Raw genomic sequence first — 17,860 nt, 5'->3', positions numbered from 1 at the left:
TGGATGGATGGATGGATGGATGTACAGGCTGAGCCTTGGATGAATGCAACAATGGAGACAGAAGAATGGAGAAAACTACCAGGAATTGGTACTTGATGTGTGCTGGAAAACAAATTAACTGAAATTCATCAAAAATCACTTCAATTTTTTTTTTATTCAGATGTAAATAATGTTTCCTTAGTAGTCAAGAGGGGGGAAACTAGGCTCCGCCCATTCTCATTAACCAAACACATAAAGTGGATTGGATTTTCACCACATCCAACACTTGAAAAGACTCATACATACAACATGAAGGTCGCATTATGGAGGAGAAGAAAATTATAAATGAAGCTGAGGCGAATTTAAAGTGCATATTCATGAATAGATTCCCTGACAGGCCTCGCCTTGAGCACACACACACACACACACACACACACACACACACAGATCCGCCCTAAAGCGAAGGCCATCCCGCCACAGCCCCCCTCCTCCTCATCTGAAGCGACCAGCCGCAATCTCTTTCTCATTGTCATCTCATTGTTGACACACTGTCATTGCAGGGTCTCGCTGCCAGGCAACAAAACCCGATCCCCCCCCCAATCTTCTGTCAGGGAGAAGCTCCGCCCACTTGTGTCCCTGAAGACATGACTGAAAGTTCACTTTAGTCTTCGTCTGGTCTGATAGAGAAAAGATTGTGTTTTCTGAACATCATTAAAATTCTGCATTTGTGCATCTGAGCTGGATTTTTCTGCATATTGCTGTCGGCACGCTTTAATTGGAGGTACGGCCACTAATCCATAATAATCCACTCGCTTTAATTCAGGCGGAATATGCTGCCGACTGCATTTCTTTATTGTTTTCTGAATAGTCAGGAGGGTCCTGTGAAGTGCTACTACTATTCAGCCCTTCCTTTTTGTTTCCAACTGGGTCATGGGCTCATATTTTTGCCCATCTTCTATATATGAAAACATATTACTCACCCACTTCAGGCGGACTACTCCTGAAAAGCTCCACAATGGAGCCCACATGGGAATCCACTCGAGGCCACACGAGCAAATATAGCACAAACAGCAGCAAGCGAGGCTTTCTGCTCCGATCTGAAATTGCTGCTTTTCAGCTCTGCTCTTCTTCAACCAGTGAAATGTTTCCTGCATTCATTTTCAATTTGGTGGAAGGAATTTCTTCTTCAGCTCTGGCTCTAAACTTTCCCTTTAATGTGAAGCTCTTTGAAAATTTGTTTTATTTGTATTGCACAATTCATGTACAAAACAATTCAGTGTGCTTTAAAGAAAAATCAAGACTAAGTTTAAAAACAGAGATTGGGAACACATGTATAAATTAAACAAGATAAACCAAGTTAATGTGATTTGTGTGTGTAAATGTTGCAGAAATAGTTAAAGCGAGTGCAGCAAATAAAAATGTAAAAACAGGCAACTAAAAAGATTTTGGCTGGTTTTAAATATTATAAGGATTTGAAACAAATAATTAATCCTGCAATGGGTTATTACAGTGGGATAGGAGACCCCCTCTTAAAACACTTAACTATTTTAATAGTTCAAAAACAAAATATATATTCATATAAATTAACAGTGGAAACCGTTTCATTTCTTCACTAGAAGCTAATATACTCCGCCTTCCTTATTTCCGCTTTTGAAGGTACAGCCAATCGGTGCCATAGTAAACGAATGGCGATCCTGGATTGGCTGTTTTGAAAATGCCAGCCAATAGCGTGTCAGTAACTTTCATCATAAGTGAATTTTCTACAAATAATCTGTGTTTTACAGCAAAATCCACAAATGCTGCAAACAGGCATGAGTCTACTGCACTAACTGTGATATTCTTGGTTAGAGTCGCAGAAATGATCAAGCAGGGGAAACTTGGATACGTATCTTGAACTTCCGTTGGAACAGGCATGTCTGTATTTCTTACCACTAGGGGGTAACAAACCACTAAATTGCAGTAATAAACTTTGTTTCCGGTGAAGGATGCGGTACGTATCGATACGCCATTTTGTATGTTTTGATCGTAAAAGCGGCTCATACAACCAACCTGTACCGCACCATTCCCGGGCGTCCTTCAGTTGTATGTCCATAGGACAATGGTTCGGTTCAGTTAGGGTGGATCTGCTAGCATTGCACAACAAAGTCCATTAATTTGGGGACAGAAAAACATCACTGCTTGCAACAAGCATGAGACATACAGCACATTTGTCATCGCACCATAGTAAGAGTCCAACGGTCAGTGAAAACATCTCCCTGAATGTCCCATAAAAACCACACCAACCTGTGCCTCAGTGAAAACAAGGCATTAATGTGACATTGAAGTAAGTGTTAACCATATTACATTGACATGCAACGATTAAACAAGAAGTTTGTAAGCAAATCCTCTGATGCTAGCTAGCCAATATGCAGTTTCCAGGAAAAAGAGAGCAGATTGAGACAATAAAACTTTGCAAAAATAATTTGAATGAATCAGGTCAATCAAAAGCTCCATGCTAACAAAAGAGTAGACACAGAAAGAAATGTTTGTGAAGTAAATGTACTAGGATAACAAAAATGTGTACACTGTAAGGAAAAATATGAGTAAACTATAACTAGTGCTATCAAAATATTCAATCTCTATGGCTTCTTTAGCAGGGATTGTGCAGAAATGATAGGAAGCTTTAATGATCAGTGAATGAAAATTGATCGGAAAAATGTAAAGGAGAAAAATCACCAGTAATGAAATTAAATTACAGAACAAAAGGACTGATGCAAAATCAACAAGCAATACCTAATCAAATGCAAATCATGCAGTCTAACCTAACAAAAAGCTTCAAGCAAACTTTTAACTGGTCCAGACATTTGCTTAAGCTACAATATAAGAAAAGTTTTAGTTTTTTTCCATCTGAGCCTACCTTGTATCTTGAATGTTGTCCTCATGTTTTCCCTCCTCCGCATTCATTCAGCTCTGCAGAGGCCTGCTAAACAGTCATTCATTGGATTCAGGTGTGTAGGAACAAGGATGTGGCTAAAAGTTGCACGACAGCAAATCTGAGAACTGGACTTCTGTTTTAGAGACACATTCCTGACTGGTTCTATATCTCCTATAACAAAACACAAGAGTTCTGATCCACATTTTTACTCTACCTTTAAAATACTCATAAAGTGCATAATTTCACATCATATTCAGACTTCAGTGCAAAGATAAGTGACAACAAAAACAACCCCCCAACCTTTAATTTGTTTCCAACCTGTCTGATTAAATTACAGGCTGCTGTAAGAATGTATAATAGATTTTTCAGGCGACGTAATGACTATTTTTAACTTCTTTTTTTTTTTTCCAACAGAAAAGTATTCTAAAAACTGTGATGGAAATTGAAATGAAATGATATGCAATGTTGACTCTGCCGTGCTGGTTTAGACTGAGAGATGCTGTCAGCTGCACCGTGACGTCCATAATAAAATGAGAATGAGGATAACGGGTGGAGCATCACATGTTTATTTAGCTGATGGAGCTGAATACATTTACCGTGTCACAGCCTGGGAGGGAGGATGTGACGTGACTGAATTTCCAAAGATTGGGGGCTGGCTTTCTGCTGTCCCAGACGCTAATTACCTCGTCAGAAATGATGAACATCGACTGTTTAATACCAGAAATGAATGCCTGCTAATGTTTATTTTCTGTTAAAGGTCTTTATAACCATCACAAAATCTGGACTCCAGATTTCAAATTATTCATGAAAAACCAAGCTATTTGTGATTTCCCCCCCCCGAAGAGCATATTTAAAATATTTGAAAGAAAATGCAGCCTTGGAAGATAAAATATATAGAAGTCATGCTACATGACAGCCAATCCAGGAGCGATATTTAATTTCCTTGGCGCTGATTGGCTGAACCCCCAAGAGAAGAGACAAGGAGAGCTGTACATATTAGCCTCTGGTGTATTGTATTAATGAATATTAAGATATATTTGATGATTGACTTATTAAAGTAAGCAATTATTAGCATTTTAGTCTCAGGTATTGGCAAATTTTTTTATTTGCTAGAAATAACGAAGATTTGCAAATTGATCTCAGAATTTAATTTTTTTTGACATTTTTGAGTTTCAAAAGTTGAAAATTGTATACTTTTGAACATTTTCAGCAATTTCCAGTTTTTTTTCTAGAGATTAAAATCAAAATTTCAGATTTTTTATTTTTTTGCCAGAAATTTACTCTTTTCTTTCTATCTACAATGGCCGTCGTACAAATCTTTTCGACGGTTAAAGTTTGACACACGTAATTGTGGACATGGCAGAATTTCATGCAAAGAGAATTAATCCAGGTGTTCATGTGGCCTAGTTAAAGTTTGCACCTCAACATAATTGCCATTTTTGGTTAAACACAAAGGGAGTAGTGCAAGAACAAATTTATTTCCAACCAAAACTTTATGGTGAGACCCTGATGCTGTTATTGCTGCTGTAGATGAACTTATTATTATTATTAGTTATATTTTGCAACATATTTAGTTTTTTTCATGATTGAACTGAGATTCATGGAAACTATACAAAGTAACTACCTCAGCTGAGAGATCAAACAGAAAAGCCAGGGTAACACTGATCACTGACATCATTTTCCTTTTTTCTTCTACTTTTAATACTTGAGATACTTTCCATTATATCATTTAAAGTGAGTCTTTCTTTGCATGACTTTGACTCATTCTGGGATATTTTTAGAGCGTTACAGTGAATCATTTATTCTAAGGACTTCTTCTGCTGTCTAGATGTCAAGAAGCCTCCAAACTCTCTTTGATGACCAGTTTTAGTTTGACCAGCTCACCCTTTGTGCTGTTTCTGCCTCACTGCAAGGCACGATGGGACGTTAAGGGTGAAGACAAACTTTGAATACAAAGTTTGACTTTTTGTTGGTGAAAGGTTATTTGATGATACTTTAATCACAGTTATCCGCCACCCCCCATCCTCAGATCCTCTCTCTGTGAAGAACAAAAACAGCCTCCAAAGCCAACACCTCCTGATGCATAATAGAGGAGAACTAACAAGCTTGCACCTCATTAGCATTCCCCAACAGTTACATTTGCTCGGCTGCGAGTGGCAGCAGTCAGTGGGGAGACGGGCTTCCTCTGTTCTCATGTCAGAATATTTTTTTGGATGTGTAATCAAAGTGGAAGCTCATTTCTGGTTCAGAGAAACACTAAACCCGAGCAAACACAGGAACCAGAACTTTGTTTGAGGGGTATTAGCATAAACTACCCCTGTGGTTTGATCCAGAAAGCCATTCAGGCTTTATTGACTGTGCTGCTGCGTCAGTGGTGCAGTTATGGTGAAGCAACTGGCAGTAAACACAGATAACATCACAGCCTGTGTGTGTTACATTGTTAGCTTCCTTTCTTTAATTCAAGCAAAACAAAGAGCTGGGTTAGCTTATTCATGGTAGCTTACTAGGCTTTTGTTGCTGGAAATCAATGAGCAAAAGCTAATTTCAGCACATCGGCAAAACAACCTCTGAATTCCTCAAAAACAAACAAGAGGAAGGTTTAGATTTCACTGGTAGTTATAACAAATGCTTTATGGTAGTTGTTGCAGGCAAGGATGGCAGAACCAGTTATTTAGACTTTTTTTTTTTTGCCTTAGTCTGTTCAGTTAAAGAATAATCTTTACAAGTTTTTTTTTTATCGTTCTATGAAAAAAAAAAAACTGTCAATTTTCTTTTTCTTTATCAACAAATGTTATTGTTCTGGTCGGAACCTTTGTATTTGCGCGTTTCTGGTACGCCCATAAATCTGATACACAAGCGGCAAATGCGAACAACAAAGGTAGATAAGAAAGCCGCTTTTCTTGCGCTTATTTTTCGCTTCAAAAAGCGATCTGAAGGGACACTGGAAATGACTAGTGTTCAAGTTGCGCTAAACGGATTTGGCATATTACGGAAACCTAAAATAGCAACTTAAAGCTAAAGTTCACATTATGTATTTAATCAAAAAAAAGTTTAATAACTGATCAATAGCTTGTAAGCTGAATGAGTACAATAGCACTTTGCACCAAATTTGATGGCTGAATGACCCGAGTAACAGATTAAAAATACATGTTTGTTATTCAATTAAAACTTTTTAAACATTTATTTTGTCGATATATAGTTTTAGATCAAAATGTGATTAATTACAGGCTCTGGAATTAAATTAGCAGTGTTTTATTTCCTCCTCAGAGCTTCTGTTGCCACCAAGAGCCGATGAGGAAAAACGAGATTCTGTCGGCTCTGCAGTGAGAAATGGCTCCGTAAGGAGGGTGAGGAGCCCGGGTTAACGCCCACCCTGCAGACTGCTAGGTGGGCCAGCTGTCTCACTGACGACTGATTGCTCTTCTGCAGCATGAATAATGAGACTGAAACAAGCTGGGAGCGCTCCGGAAAACACAAAGACAAGAAAGTTGAAGCAATTACTGTTGAGGGAACGATGGTGTTGGGCATCAGCGAGAAGCTTGATGCGTTTTATGCATCCTTAAACACCCCTAGATTTTATAAGAAAAAAAATGAAGCAGGCAAAGGTAACAAATACAGAATGTGTTCAGCTGAATGTCAGAAAGCTCTTAATGTTTCATTTTGTTCAACAATTTTGTTGTAGACACGCTTCTGTTTTCGGTACTTGAAGGATTTCCAATAGCAGTCAGTCTTGCAACATATCTGAAGAAACCTCTGGCTGAAGATCATGACAAGCTAAGAGCTCAATACCCGGGCAGCAGAGACGATGCTACTCACCTTTAAATCTGTCAGAAGAGGTGTTTGAGTCAGAGGTATTCCAAATTAAATTCCCCTCCTACATAAATAAAATCTCAAACCTTGTTTTGTGTTCACACAAGTTTTCTTTGATATTAATGTTTTGTTTTTGATCTGAAATCGTCTGGAGACAATCGGACAAGTCTGAGCATCATTTTAAAACTAGAATACAAAAACAAGGCATCTTCAGTCAGAGGCTTCTTCAAAACTGCTGTAATACTGACCACTACAGGAGATTTTGTGTAAAATACAGGAGGTCAATTGAAGTAAATTTCAGAATCTCAACACAAGCAGAGAACCACACACAAAACAGGAGTCCAAGCAGTTCACATTTAATGCCCTGGGCTTTATTTTCTTATTTTAGTGAGAGTTCTGTCACATTTTCTAAGTCTTTTCAGCCTCCAGGTGGGACAAGTAAACCTCAAAGATATATTTTGCCATTGGACTGGGCATTCAGGTTCTGACAAAGACAAGAAGCACTACTAAGTAATGCTGCCTTTGTGCCTCTTAACTCTTCACGGAAGAGACGACATACATTTTCCCCAAAAGGAAGGCACCAAATACTTGTGGTTTTTGGCCTCGCAGCCATCTGGAGATTCTTTTTACCAAGAAGAAATAAAAAGAAGAAAAAAAAAATAGAAAACAAAGAGGAAGTGAGAAAAGAAATTCTCACAAACGCCCCTCATTAGGATTTTTTTTTCTCTTTCTGATATTAAAAACTGGAATGATGAAACAGCGATTACTGCCCGTTCACCTCCCTTATCACCTATGCATGAACAAGTAACAAATGAACAAAAGAATGAAGTCTTAAAAAAAAAGCTTACAATCAATTTAACCACAAGGAGAAAAACAAAATACAAAAATAGCTTTTTTTGTTTTGTAAAAAAAAAAAAAAAAAAAAAATTAATCAGATAAAACAAAGGAGACTCCACTTGCATGAAAATGACAGATGACTCCTTTAAAAAAATACAAAAGCAGCATTGATATTTATATAAAACAACAAAAAGTCACAAAACAATAGTGCTTAAATTAGAAGCAGAAGCTTCTGGGAAGAGACTTCATCCCCGTTTTGTTACTTGTGTTTGGGACATTATACGAAGAGGAAGAGTTGCTTCTCCTCCTCCTCATCACAGTTCACTTTAATGTGATCCGGAGGGGGGAGGGGAGGGCGGAGAAGAAACGAAGCAAAAAATAAAGTGATGAGGGTGGTGGTGGTGGTGGGGGGGACCTGCTTTGTGTTCACAAAATACAAAAATACCCAGGAGTCCGTAGCTATCAAACATACACAACAGCACAGGAACCAACAAAGGTACAGTGTACAAATAAAAAAAATAAACTGAAAGCAACAAACAAAAACAAAACAAATTGTAAACACAGCACAATAAATAGATAAAACCAGCAGGCTCCGCACCATGCACGTGATAAAACTCTTCTCTGTACATCTCCTCTCACACTCGCCACAAGTCAACTTGGCTTATTCTTTTTTTTTTTTTTTTTCCTTTAAAGTTTGACTCCCAAGTGCAAAACATCACAAATGGACAGTTCTGTATTCAAGTAATATATATACACGTGAAGAGGGAGGGGGGATATTACAAATATGTAGTTGCTGTACAGATACTAATTTATGTCATATTTATAGTTTACATGAGTCAATATTTTCTAGACGGTAACAAAAACAACAAAAAGAAAAAGGGTGTAAAAAGAGATGAGTCGCCGCTCCGCCCGCTTCCAGTCCTGCCGTCCCTTTAGCGCCCCCCGATGCTACGATGCACAGCACCTACAGAGTGGAGCCGCCGCCGCCGTCGTCATGCCAACGCCGCGCTGCGTCGACACGCCGACACTACGTCACCTCCATGGCCACTGTGTTGTCTGCTATACTGTTCAGCGCCGGCTTGTCCTCGTCGTGGTTGTCCCTGAGAGAAACGAGGACAGAGACGTTATCTCCAGGGTCGGGCTTAGGATGGGCAGTAGCCCAGGGCGACAGGTTTTTGGGGGTGCCCAAAGATTTAGGATTTCTTTGTAACAAATGTGTGTTTTATAAGCATTTTACTTTATATAAAACTCAGGCTCATATGAATTGTGTGTAGACCCGTCTATTAATGTTTTGTAAGTTACATCACTAAAATGTTTACTTCAGTGGTTCTTAACCTGGGTTCGATCGAACCCCTGGGGTTGGATGAGTCGGTCTCAGGGGTCCGGTGGACCCCCTGCCGCGGAGGTAAAGACACACTGTGTAAAGTCGTGATGACTCTCCCTGCTTTGCCATCACTTGCTGGAGAGGATCACGTTACATTGCTGAGCCAATCAGTGCTGCGGAGGAGCACTGATTGAAGGAGCTCCACTCTCAGCATGGATTTGAACTTGTGTCTTTAATTACTTCAGCAAAACTCACCGTTTTTACCAAATTCTGTAGCTTTCGGTGTACTTCTAAATCTGCTCCTTAGTCGCATCTTTTCGGGGTTGGTACTGCCTCTAGTGGCGTGTAGGTGGTAACGCAGCTAATATAATTACATTACTAAATCAGAATACCACAAAGTATTTTGTGTGTCGGCGCAGGTGGGGGAGAGGGAGGATAAGAAGGGTTCAGTGAATGCGCATATGAAACTGGGGGGTTCAGTACCTCAAAAAAGGTTAAGAACCACTGGCTTACTTTTATTTATTCATGTACATGTTTATTTTCATTTTCGGCACCAAAACTGGCTCTAGACTAGGGGCCCTTATCCTTCTGAATGCTTTTGGTTGTTTTGCTAATGCTAATGAATGTAACTGTACAGGAATCTTTTGTGGATAATAAGCACGGTTTGGACAAAGAGTTGAAACTGTGACATAAAATTAATACAATTTAGATGTGCAAATATGAGATCTGGCTTCTTCCTACTTTTCAAACTGGATATGAAAATTTAGCTTTTTTTAACTTTTTAAATGTTCAATCATTTCATCTCAACAGATCTTATTTGGATTTGTTGACATATTTCCAAGTATATGCAAACATAACTTAAAAACACAAAGAAAGTGGGATGTGTGATGAAAAACTACTCCATCACCCTGAACACATCAGAATTAACTGAGACGGATGAGATGAAAAACAGCCTGCTATAAATCAAGTCCAAACATTTTAGAAGAAAAAAGTGTTTGGAAACATCTTACACACTTCGGAGTCAGTGGGAAGAATGATATATTGACTGCAGCTTATATTGTTAATTATACTGACATACAGATTTATTTTGTAATTATTAAGGGACAGATTTATAAAAGTTGAAACCGACAGAGCTTCACCTTCCAGGACGATGGCAGCCATGAATACATCGACTCAGAAAAGCTGAATAATATTTTGGATTTTCAACTTGCAAAAAACTGATTTAATCATTTTTCTCCCTGCTCCCATCTGGATGCAGATATCTGGTTACTAAAATGTCAAACTTAATGCTATAAAACTCATTTTGTTCCTGTTATAAGTTCTTAAAATTCAATCTGGAAGAGCTTTAACAATTTTCTTAATGTTTTTATTAAACTAATGAAGATGCCATATTCAAGTCAGTGTGTTTGTATGTTATTGTTTTAATATGTTAAATAATTGAACACTTTAAATTATGTTCTATTTATTGTGTTTGTGTCAAATTTCCTGTTTGGCACGAAAGCTGCCTCACCTCACTGTAACCAAATCTACCTAATGGTAGAAATAAAGTTGATTAAAAGTTGGCATCTCTTCTCTGAACATCATTAAACTCTGGATGACTGTTTACAAGGCTCTTCTTGGCTCAGTTCCTACTTATAAATTAACTTTTCTTCAGAGAAATGCAGCCTTTACTGTTTACGATCAAACGACATTCTGGGTCTCCTTGTTCCACATGTGGGAACAGGAAAGAAAGCTTTCCGTTCCTCTGCCCTCTGTGCTTGGAGCGCCTTCCAATAGGAGCTCAAACTGTCACAACTCGTTTCACTAAAAGCTTTCATCTCCATCTTAAAGGGACAGTGTTACTTAAAATCGACTTTTTTGAGCTTTACATCATATTATGTTATTCCTAATCAAAAACATACCTGGATGCTGCTTCGATTCTTTCATGCACGTTTGAGAAATCCTTTAAATCTCCACGGCAACCATTCAGCTGTGCAAAACGCCTGGGTGGACCTAACGCTCGTCCTTGGAGCTCAGTTCCTTCAGACTAGCCAGCAGCAATTAGCAAACACCTGATGGAACTGCACATCTGCTGAGCTCATTATAGGAGGTACTTCTCAGTGAAAAGCTGGTAAAAATGTTAGAGGGTTAGCAGTGGAGCTACGCTGTGATGGCATCCTGAAGACGGAGTTTCAGAAAGAGCAGGGGCTTTTAAAGAGACAGCGGTGCAATTTTTACTTGGTGTTAAAACACTAAGTAAAATAAGTGCTTTAATAAGCAGTTTTAAACAACTGAAATTAATAGTTACTTGATTAATCTATAAAACTGCACTGGAAAATACATAATACTGTCCCTTTAAGAAACCTAAAATGGGATTCAATCGATCAGTGCCTATGTTTTATTAATAACTTCTGCACTTTGTGTATTTTTGATGTTTATTTAGTTCTTATTCATTTATTTATTCCATTGTTGTGTGGTGCTGGCTTTTCTGGTCAGTTTTGATCTCAGTGGGTTTTATCTGGTTTAATAAAACGTTTCATAATAATAAACAATGTTTATTCGCCTGGTTATGTAGCTTCTTCTGACTGGAACTGATGAGAGGAATTTAATCTGTTCATAAAATATGATTTCTCCAACTTCCTCTTGGAAGGCGTCCTCACCTGGAGCTCATGTCCATGGACGACGCTCCGGAGACTTTGGGCATCTGCAGGTTGGTGGAGGTGGACAGCTTTAAGGCAGAGGCTGGCACATTGCCGAGGGTCCGGGGGATGTGGCGTCCCGCCAGGCTGGCGGCCGACTGCACGCTCAGACAGATGTTGTTCCCGATGAGGACCTGAGTGGTTGTGGGGGCGGCCCCGGCGGCGCCGCATCCCAACAGCCCCAGAGCCGCTGCGGTGGCGGCCGTGTGGGTGCTGGGGGTGGCGTTGATGGAGGCGGGGACGACGGTGGCGGGCGCGGGGACGGCGGCGTTGATGGAGGGCTGCAGGAAGGTCGGGGCGGCGACTGTGGTAGTGTGTGTCGACTGGTTGGTGGTGTGGAGAGTGGAGGCGGCGCTGCTGAGATGCAGGTTTTTGTAAACGCCTGGTGAGGAAGAACAGAAGAAACAGCTGAAGATCCACAAGAGAAATAGACGCTTCCTGTTTTTCTGCAAACTACCGCACTGAGTCATTAGCAGAAGAAGAGAAACACCTAAATAATCTAATGCAATCCACCTCCAGCAGTGCTGCAACACATCCAGGGTTTATCACGCTCATTATTCAGTCTGGTTGACACTAAACACTGATGCAACGACTAAATGATGAGCTGCCAGCAGTGCTGGAGGTGAAGGAGGATGGGTAGAGCTGGGAGCCATCAACTTACATCTATGGTGTAATCCACTGAAATCCACATTTATATCATGTCAAAAATCCATCATTATATTCCCGGAGTGCTCCATCCTTTTTGCCAACTTTTAAAGTATAAAACTAATTATAAATAAACAGCAAAAGGAGATTAGTTTAAATATTGAAATCTAGAAAAAGATGGCTTTAATGGAATAGGTGTAGTGATGGAAAGATGATAAATGGATGCTTGGCTGGATTGACAAATGAACAGTTGTTTGAGAAACTGATAGCCTGGTTGGTTTGATGAATACATTACTGATTTGATGGATAAACTAATGGATGGATGATCACAGTTTGGTGGGTGAATGGATGGTTTAGTGGTTGGAGGGATGAAATGGTTAGCTGGATGGGTGGTTGGATGATGGATGGGATCCCGAATCCTGCAGAAAGCCTGAAACCCACCAGAACCGGTCAGAACCCCGTTGACTCCGGTCGCCAGCACCAACTCCTCTTTGGATTTGAAGCCGAGCAGCTGATCTGTGGTGATGAGGGCCGAGGCAGCAAACTGGGCGCTGGCCTGGTCCAGCGTTTTCGACACAAGGGTCTGAAACCAGCAACAACAGAGAGAAAAACGACTGAAACAGCTGCTCTCAGAACCTCTGATACCAAACAGGCGATTCTCTCACCACCCCACAGTAACTCCATATGCTCAGATGAGATGAGATCAGGTGGAGGCTTCCTACTGACCTGTGTGTTTGTGGTGGTGGTTGTCGGATTGTTGACCGGTTGTTGCTGCGGCTGCGGCTGCTTCTGCTGCTGGCTCTGCTCCAGCTGCTGCTTCTGCATCAGAGCCAGCTGCTCCTGGTGCTTCTGGTACTGCTCGGCGGTGAACGCTGCAGACACAGAGCCGGAGATCAGAACCAGATGATGGCCAAACAATGGCTTTACGGGCACATGTCGGTACAACAGATTGTAAAATAAACTCCGCCGATTCAGAGAGAGCTGCTTCAGCAACTTAAAAATCAGTGAGTGATCAACAATCCACCGTAGCAGATGTGATCACTTTCATCTGCATCTTGGAGAATAAATGCTGAAAAATATTAAAACTTTGCAGGTTAAAAATGGAATGAAGAAGCACCTGAGGTCATGCTGCAAATGGAAATTTGTGCTTCCTTTAATTAAAACTGTCTGCTGAAGGTTGGCAGATTTAATAATGTGTTTGAATCAAACTCTGTGAAAACATCTTTATTTATAAAGGGTAGCTGGGTCGGAAAGTGTTTGCAAACAAAAATACAGAACCAGAGAGAAATGTGTGGCATCTACCAGAAAACTCCAGCTTTAATTCTAAATATGCAGAGGTTAGAAAAACTACTGATTCCTGGAGAGGAAACCAAGCTTTGGAGGATCTGTCTGGAATAAGAGGGTTGACTGTTTAAGAATCCGTTATGCAGATAAAAAAAACAATCCTGAATGTTTGCCAGCAGATTAAAAAAAATAATTAGCTGGTTTCACTATTCAACAAAAAACTTTCAAACTGGAGAAGCTGAATTCAATACGACTCAAGAAGAAGGTTCCAGCTTTCTCTCTCTAACTGCATGAAAAAGCACAACAAAGAGCAACTGGAACAGAGTCTGTGATTCATTTTTGGTAACGGAGTCACAATCACTTCAATCAAAATAGGTGAGAAAACACCAGGCAGGAATCAATGAAACTCAGAACAAGATTTCTGAAAAACTCTCAACTTGGACATTAAACTCTATACTCAAAGCTAATTCAATAGGTCAAAGTTCAACAAAGACAAAAGCATACCTGTCCCATTCAACAATAGCAAAACTATTTTTTAAAATAATTCCATTCAAAACACCATCAGGTTTTTAGCTGTGGTTTCAAACTTTTATTTAAAGTTGACGTTTATAATCCAATATAACTGACTTGGACTTAAAGATACATGTGAAGCTTCCATCACAGCTGACATGACGCCGGCTCCGGCCCCACGCTGAGTAGAGCAATCCTCCTTCAATCATTCCAGGGCTCTTGTCAGCAGCTGACCAATCAGCCTTCCAAGTACAGTACTGTCACAACACTGACAGTATCTACCATAGAAAACACGCTGCAGTCAGAGATTTTGAGGAAAATAATAGATAATCACGCTCCCAGTTGTCAGTGGGTAATATGCATTCCCAACAGCCGTTACCCAGAACGTGTAGAGGGCGGAATACAATTTATTACATTTCCAAAACCAAAAAGGAGCCTGGAATAACGCAAGGAATGGATCATGGACGCCACCCCACCTCACATCGAGATGAAGGAAACTGGATTCCAGATGAATCCTAGGTAGTTTCCTAGGTGGTGCCTTACCTCACAGCACCACGAAGGTAACTGGTAGTAAACATCCCAGTTTTTATCATACCGACACGCACTGATAGCTCCGTGCCAACGACTGACGGCTAAGTGTTAAAACTGGTTATTTAAAGAGTTAAATTAAAACAATAATGCTAAACATCTAATCATTTCCAGATCAATAAGTGAATTCCAGATCAATGCTGGATTTTATGCGTGTAGATTCCAGTGGTAGCTCTGGCAGCATGAAAACATACTGCGCCAATATTGGCATTTATTGGCATTTAAACAGCGTTTCAAACTACTGTATTTCTAAGCATTTTCCTGAAGCCGGTTTTATTTAAGTCATTACTTATGTCATGTCAATTGATATTCTCCCATATTTAGAGTATTAAACTACAATAATTTTTACTTTGAAGTATAATGTAAACAAAACACCTGATATATTATTCTGTTGTGCTGTTTTCAATGGTGATAACATAAAGCTTCAGTAATTAATGTGGCCTTCTGGCTGGGAGTGCACTGATTGCCGTTTTCTGGCTGATTACAGATCTTTAAAAAGCTGATACAGATTTTTCCTGATATTTTGTCTGGAAAGTCACTAAATATACCAACAAAGTGGCTAAGGTGACTATTGCTAACAGCGCACATGCAGACATTACCTGGGCAGCAGGTCAGTCAGCCAGCTCTCTCAGAAAAAGGGGACAGAGTGATTCTTAGACCTTTGTTGACTTTGATAAGACCAGCTTCACATGCAAATGCAGACTCATCACTGAGCTCACAAAATCAGAGCAGATTTATCAGGACATCCCTACTTTCAGCTGAATATGCTGCTTATGGTAAAATAAATAAAAGCTTCTGAAGCTCAACATTTTTATGATTTCAGGTCACCATAATACAACAAAAATGGTGAAAACTGATGTGTGACTTCTATATTGAAAATCCAAGCTGGAAACGAAAGTAATTTTGCATATTATTACAACACACCATCTCAGATTAGGAGACCAGGTGGTTTATAAAACGCACCAGAACATTTACTGGATGCTCATCACTCTCCTCCAAAAACAAGCTGCAAACAAAACCCATAATTCATTTCCATGAAAAAAAGATAAACAGAGTTGACACTTTTTAAAGTGTTTGGACATACGGAGGGAAGGCTGGCAGCTTTTGGCAACATCAATATGTTTTCGGCTGTTTAAACTGTTCCAACAGCTGAAACGCCTTTGTGTTTTGTCACATACATCAGTAATATTCCTTGTTGCTTTAATCTGTGGTATGTAAATAAGTTGGTCTAGTCAAAGTTTTCAAAGTTAATTCAGGAAGAAACGGCCATTTTAACACAAGATCCACTTAAATAGTCGCATCACATCACTGTAGCTTTGAGAAAATCATTTAGAAAAACTTTAATTTCTCTATAGTTACAAATAAAATAAAGTTGTTTAAATATCTGATTGAACTGCTTCAAGCGTTACATTTCAGTTTAGAACTGAAATTAGGAAAACAAACTTTATTAACAGGTGTGAAGCTCTTTTATGCGACTCCATCATCAGGTTCTGCTGTGAGCTCGTCTGTCCTCCTCCAGCAGTTCAGGCTCAACGCGTTTCGACAGAAACTCCCAAAAGGAAAATCTGGAAACTAGCTCATGAGTTCATGTTTCTGATTACATGTTTGTTATGGAGGACAGTGGAAGAAAAAGTGGAGAAAACAGGAGGGAAAAAAAGAACGTTAAAGTTCAGGACAACTACAGCTACGCAATTAGCATACAGACTGCAGCAATCTTTATTTTTAAGCCGATGTTTTTGATTGGCAGAAAGTGGATAAAATCTTTCTATCTAGGCAAAACACTTGTCAACACCTTTAAATCGTCAAATAAATAAATAACCAGGTTTCTGCTGATACAATGAACAAAACCAGACAATCAACTGGATCCAAACAAATATCTTTGGAGTAAATTTGGATTTGCATTTTAGTGACACTGTTTGCTACATTTCCAGCCCTGACAGTAGAAGTTAGCTCAGCTCAGAGGAGAAGCTCGTCTGTCTTCAATTTGACTTGTTAAGACTTTCAGGTTATCACAGAAAACGATTCGGAGGTCAAAGAGCTTCAGGTTCGGTCGGCATTCAGCTCTACTGTAGGAACCTGCAGCAGATGTCTGCACTATGTGATAAAACACAAACATAAGAGCAAAATCCTTTCAAAGGGTATACAAGATGAACTATGATTAATGTACTAGCGAAAGGAAAAAAATGTTTTTATGATGATTTGGGACGCAGATGAGGACGATTCTGACCATTAACCTCAATTATCTTAACAGCATTAAAGTAATTAGTGACCTGGTCATAACACTTACACACTGAAAGTGTGACACCAAGCAGTTATTAGCAAATATCACATGTGAAAAGAAAAAACACTCATAAGATCTGTGTCATGCATGACTTGTGAAAGAAGGAAATCTTTCAAAATACATGAAACAAGAGATATAACAACACAAGGAGGAAAACAACCAGACCATCAAGCTAGCAGTAAAGATCCCTTCCTGACTAATCTGGTAATGAAGTTCTTCCACATTATTAAATAAGAGCATAACTTCTGCTTGGTTAGCAATTGATTGCAAACATTAAAATACTAAACAGGATGATTTCTGTGCTTCTTTTGGCCCATCTACAGAGCTTCACATCAGAACAGTAGCATCTAGCCTCAAGGCTTGTTCTATTGTTGTTTTATTGTATAAGGGCATCATGATGGCATCTCACCACATCTAACTAAAACACAAAGCTACATGAAACACAATAAAACAAGTTAGTGATTCTGTGGAAACCTTGAATCTATTTGTGAAAACAGAGAGAGATTGGTGCTGAGAATCTGCAGTAGAAAACTGAATTATTCTACACTGACAGATAAACACAGGTTGGGATCTTAAGACACATTAGCTCTGTTTCTAGCAGAAATACTGGATAAATCTCATATTTACAAACGTGGAGCTGAACGCATCGCTGGACTCTTAAGCTTATTGGGTCTAGAGCAGGGGTCCCCAAACTACGGCCCGCGGGCCGGATCCGGCCCGCCTCCTCGTTTGGTCCGGCCCCCTGAACAATACCAGAGAGCATTCAGTGTTTTTTTTTTTCATATATATGTGGATTTTTCTTCAACCACCAGGGGGGCTCTTGAGCAGATAGGAAACTTGGTTTTCCTCAATGGAATATATAGTCAGTACCAGTCACCGTTTCGCTCACGGTTTTTTTCCATTTGCATTCTGGGTAAAAATCTATCTACAAACGCAGTAATCCAATCACCCCCCCCCCCCCCCCCCCCCACACAAAACATCTCCATGCTTCTTTCCCTCAAACCAAAAAA

The 17,860-nt window shown here is 39.6% G+C and overlaps 1 protein-coding gene across 2 annotated transcripts in view; it reads right to left on the bottom strand.

The window, feature by feature from the left end:
- Positions 1-7,052: 7,052 nt before the first annotated feature.
- Positions 7,053-17,860, bottom strand: part of LOC106935946 (enhancer of polycomb homolog 1) — a 41,321-nt gene continuing 30,513 nt past the window's right edge. For both annotated transcript variants that reach the window (XM_015016697.1, XM_015016692.1), the window contains 4 exons: positions 12,914-13,059; positions 12,629-12,770; positions 11,504-11,924; positions 7,053-8,640 (listed from right to left, as the gene is read on the bottom strand). In XM_015016697.1, coding sequence (XP_014872183.1) covers positions 8,568-8,640; positions 11,504-11,924; positions 12,629-12,770; positions 12,914-13,059 — 782 coding nt within the window. In that variant the 3' untranslated portion in view covers positions 7,053-8,567. The remainder of the gene's footprint in view (positions 8,641-11,503; positions 11,925-12,628; positions 12,771-12,913; positions 13,060-17,860) is intronic.

The sequence above is a fragment of the Poecilia latipinna genome, unplaced genomic scaffold, assembly GCF_001443285.1.
Source record: "Poecilia latipinna isolate Pla-1442-1.1 unplaced genomic scaffold, P_latipinna-1.0 Scaffold74, whole genome shotgun sequence".
NCBI lineage: Eukaryota > Metazoa > Chordata > Actinopteri > Cyprinodontiformes > Poeciliidae > Poecilia > Poecilia latipinna.
This window is presented reverse-complemented; position numbering and strand designations above follow the sequence as displayed.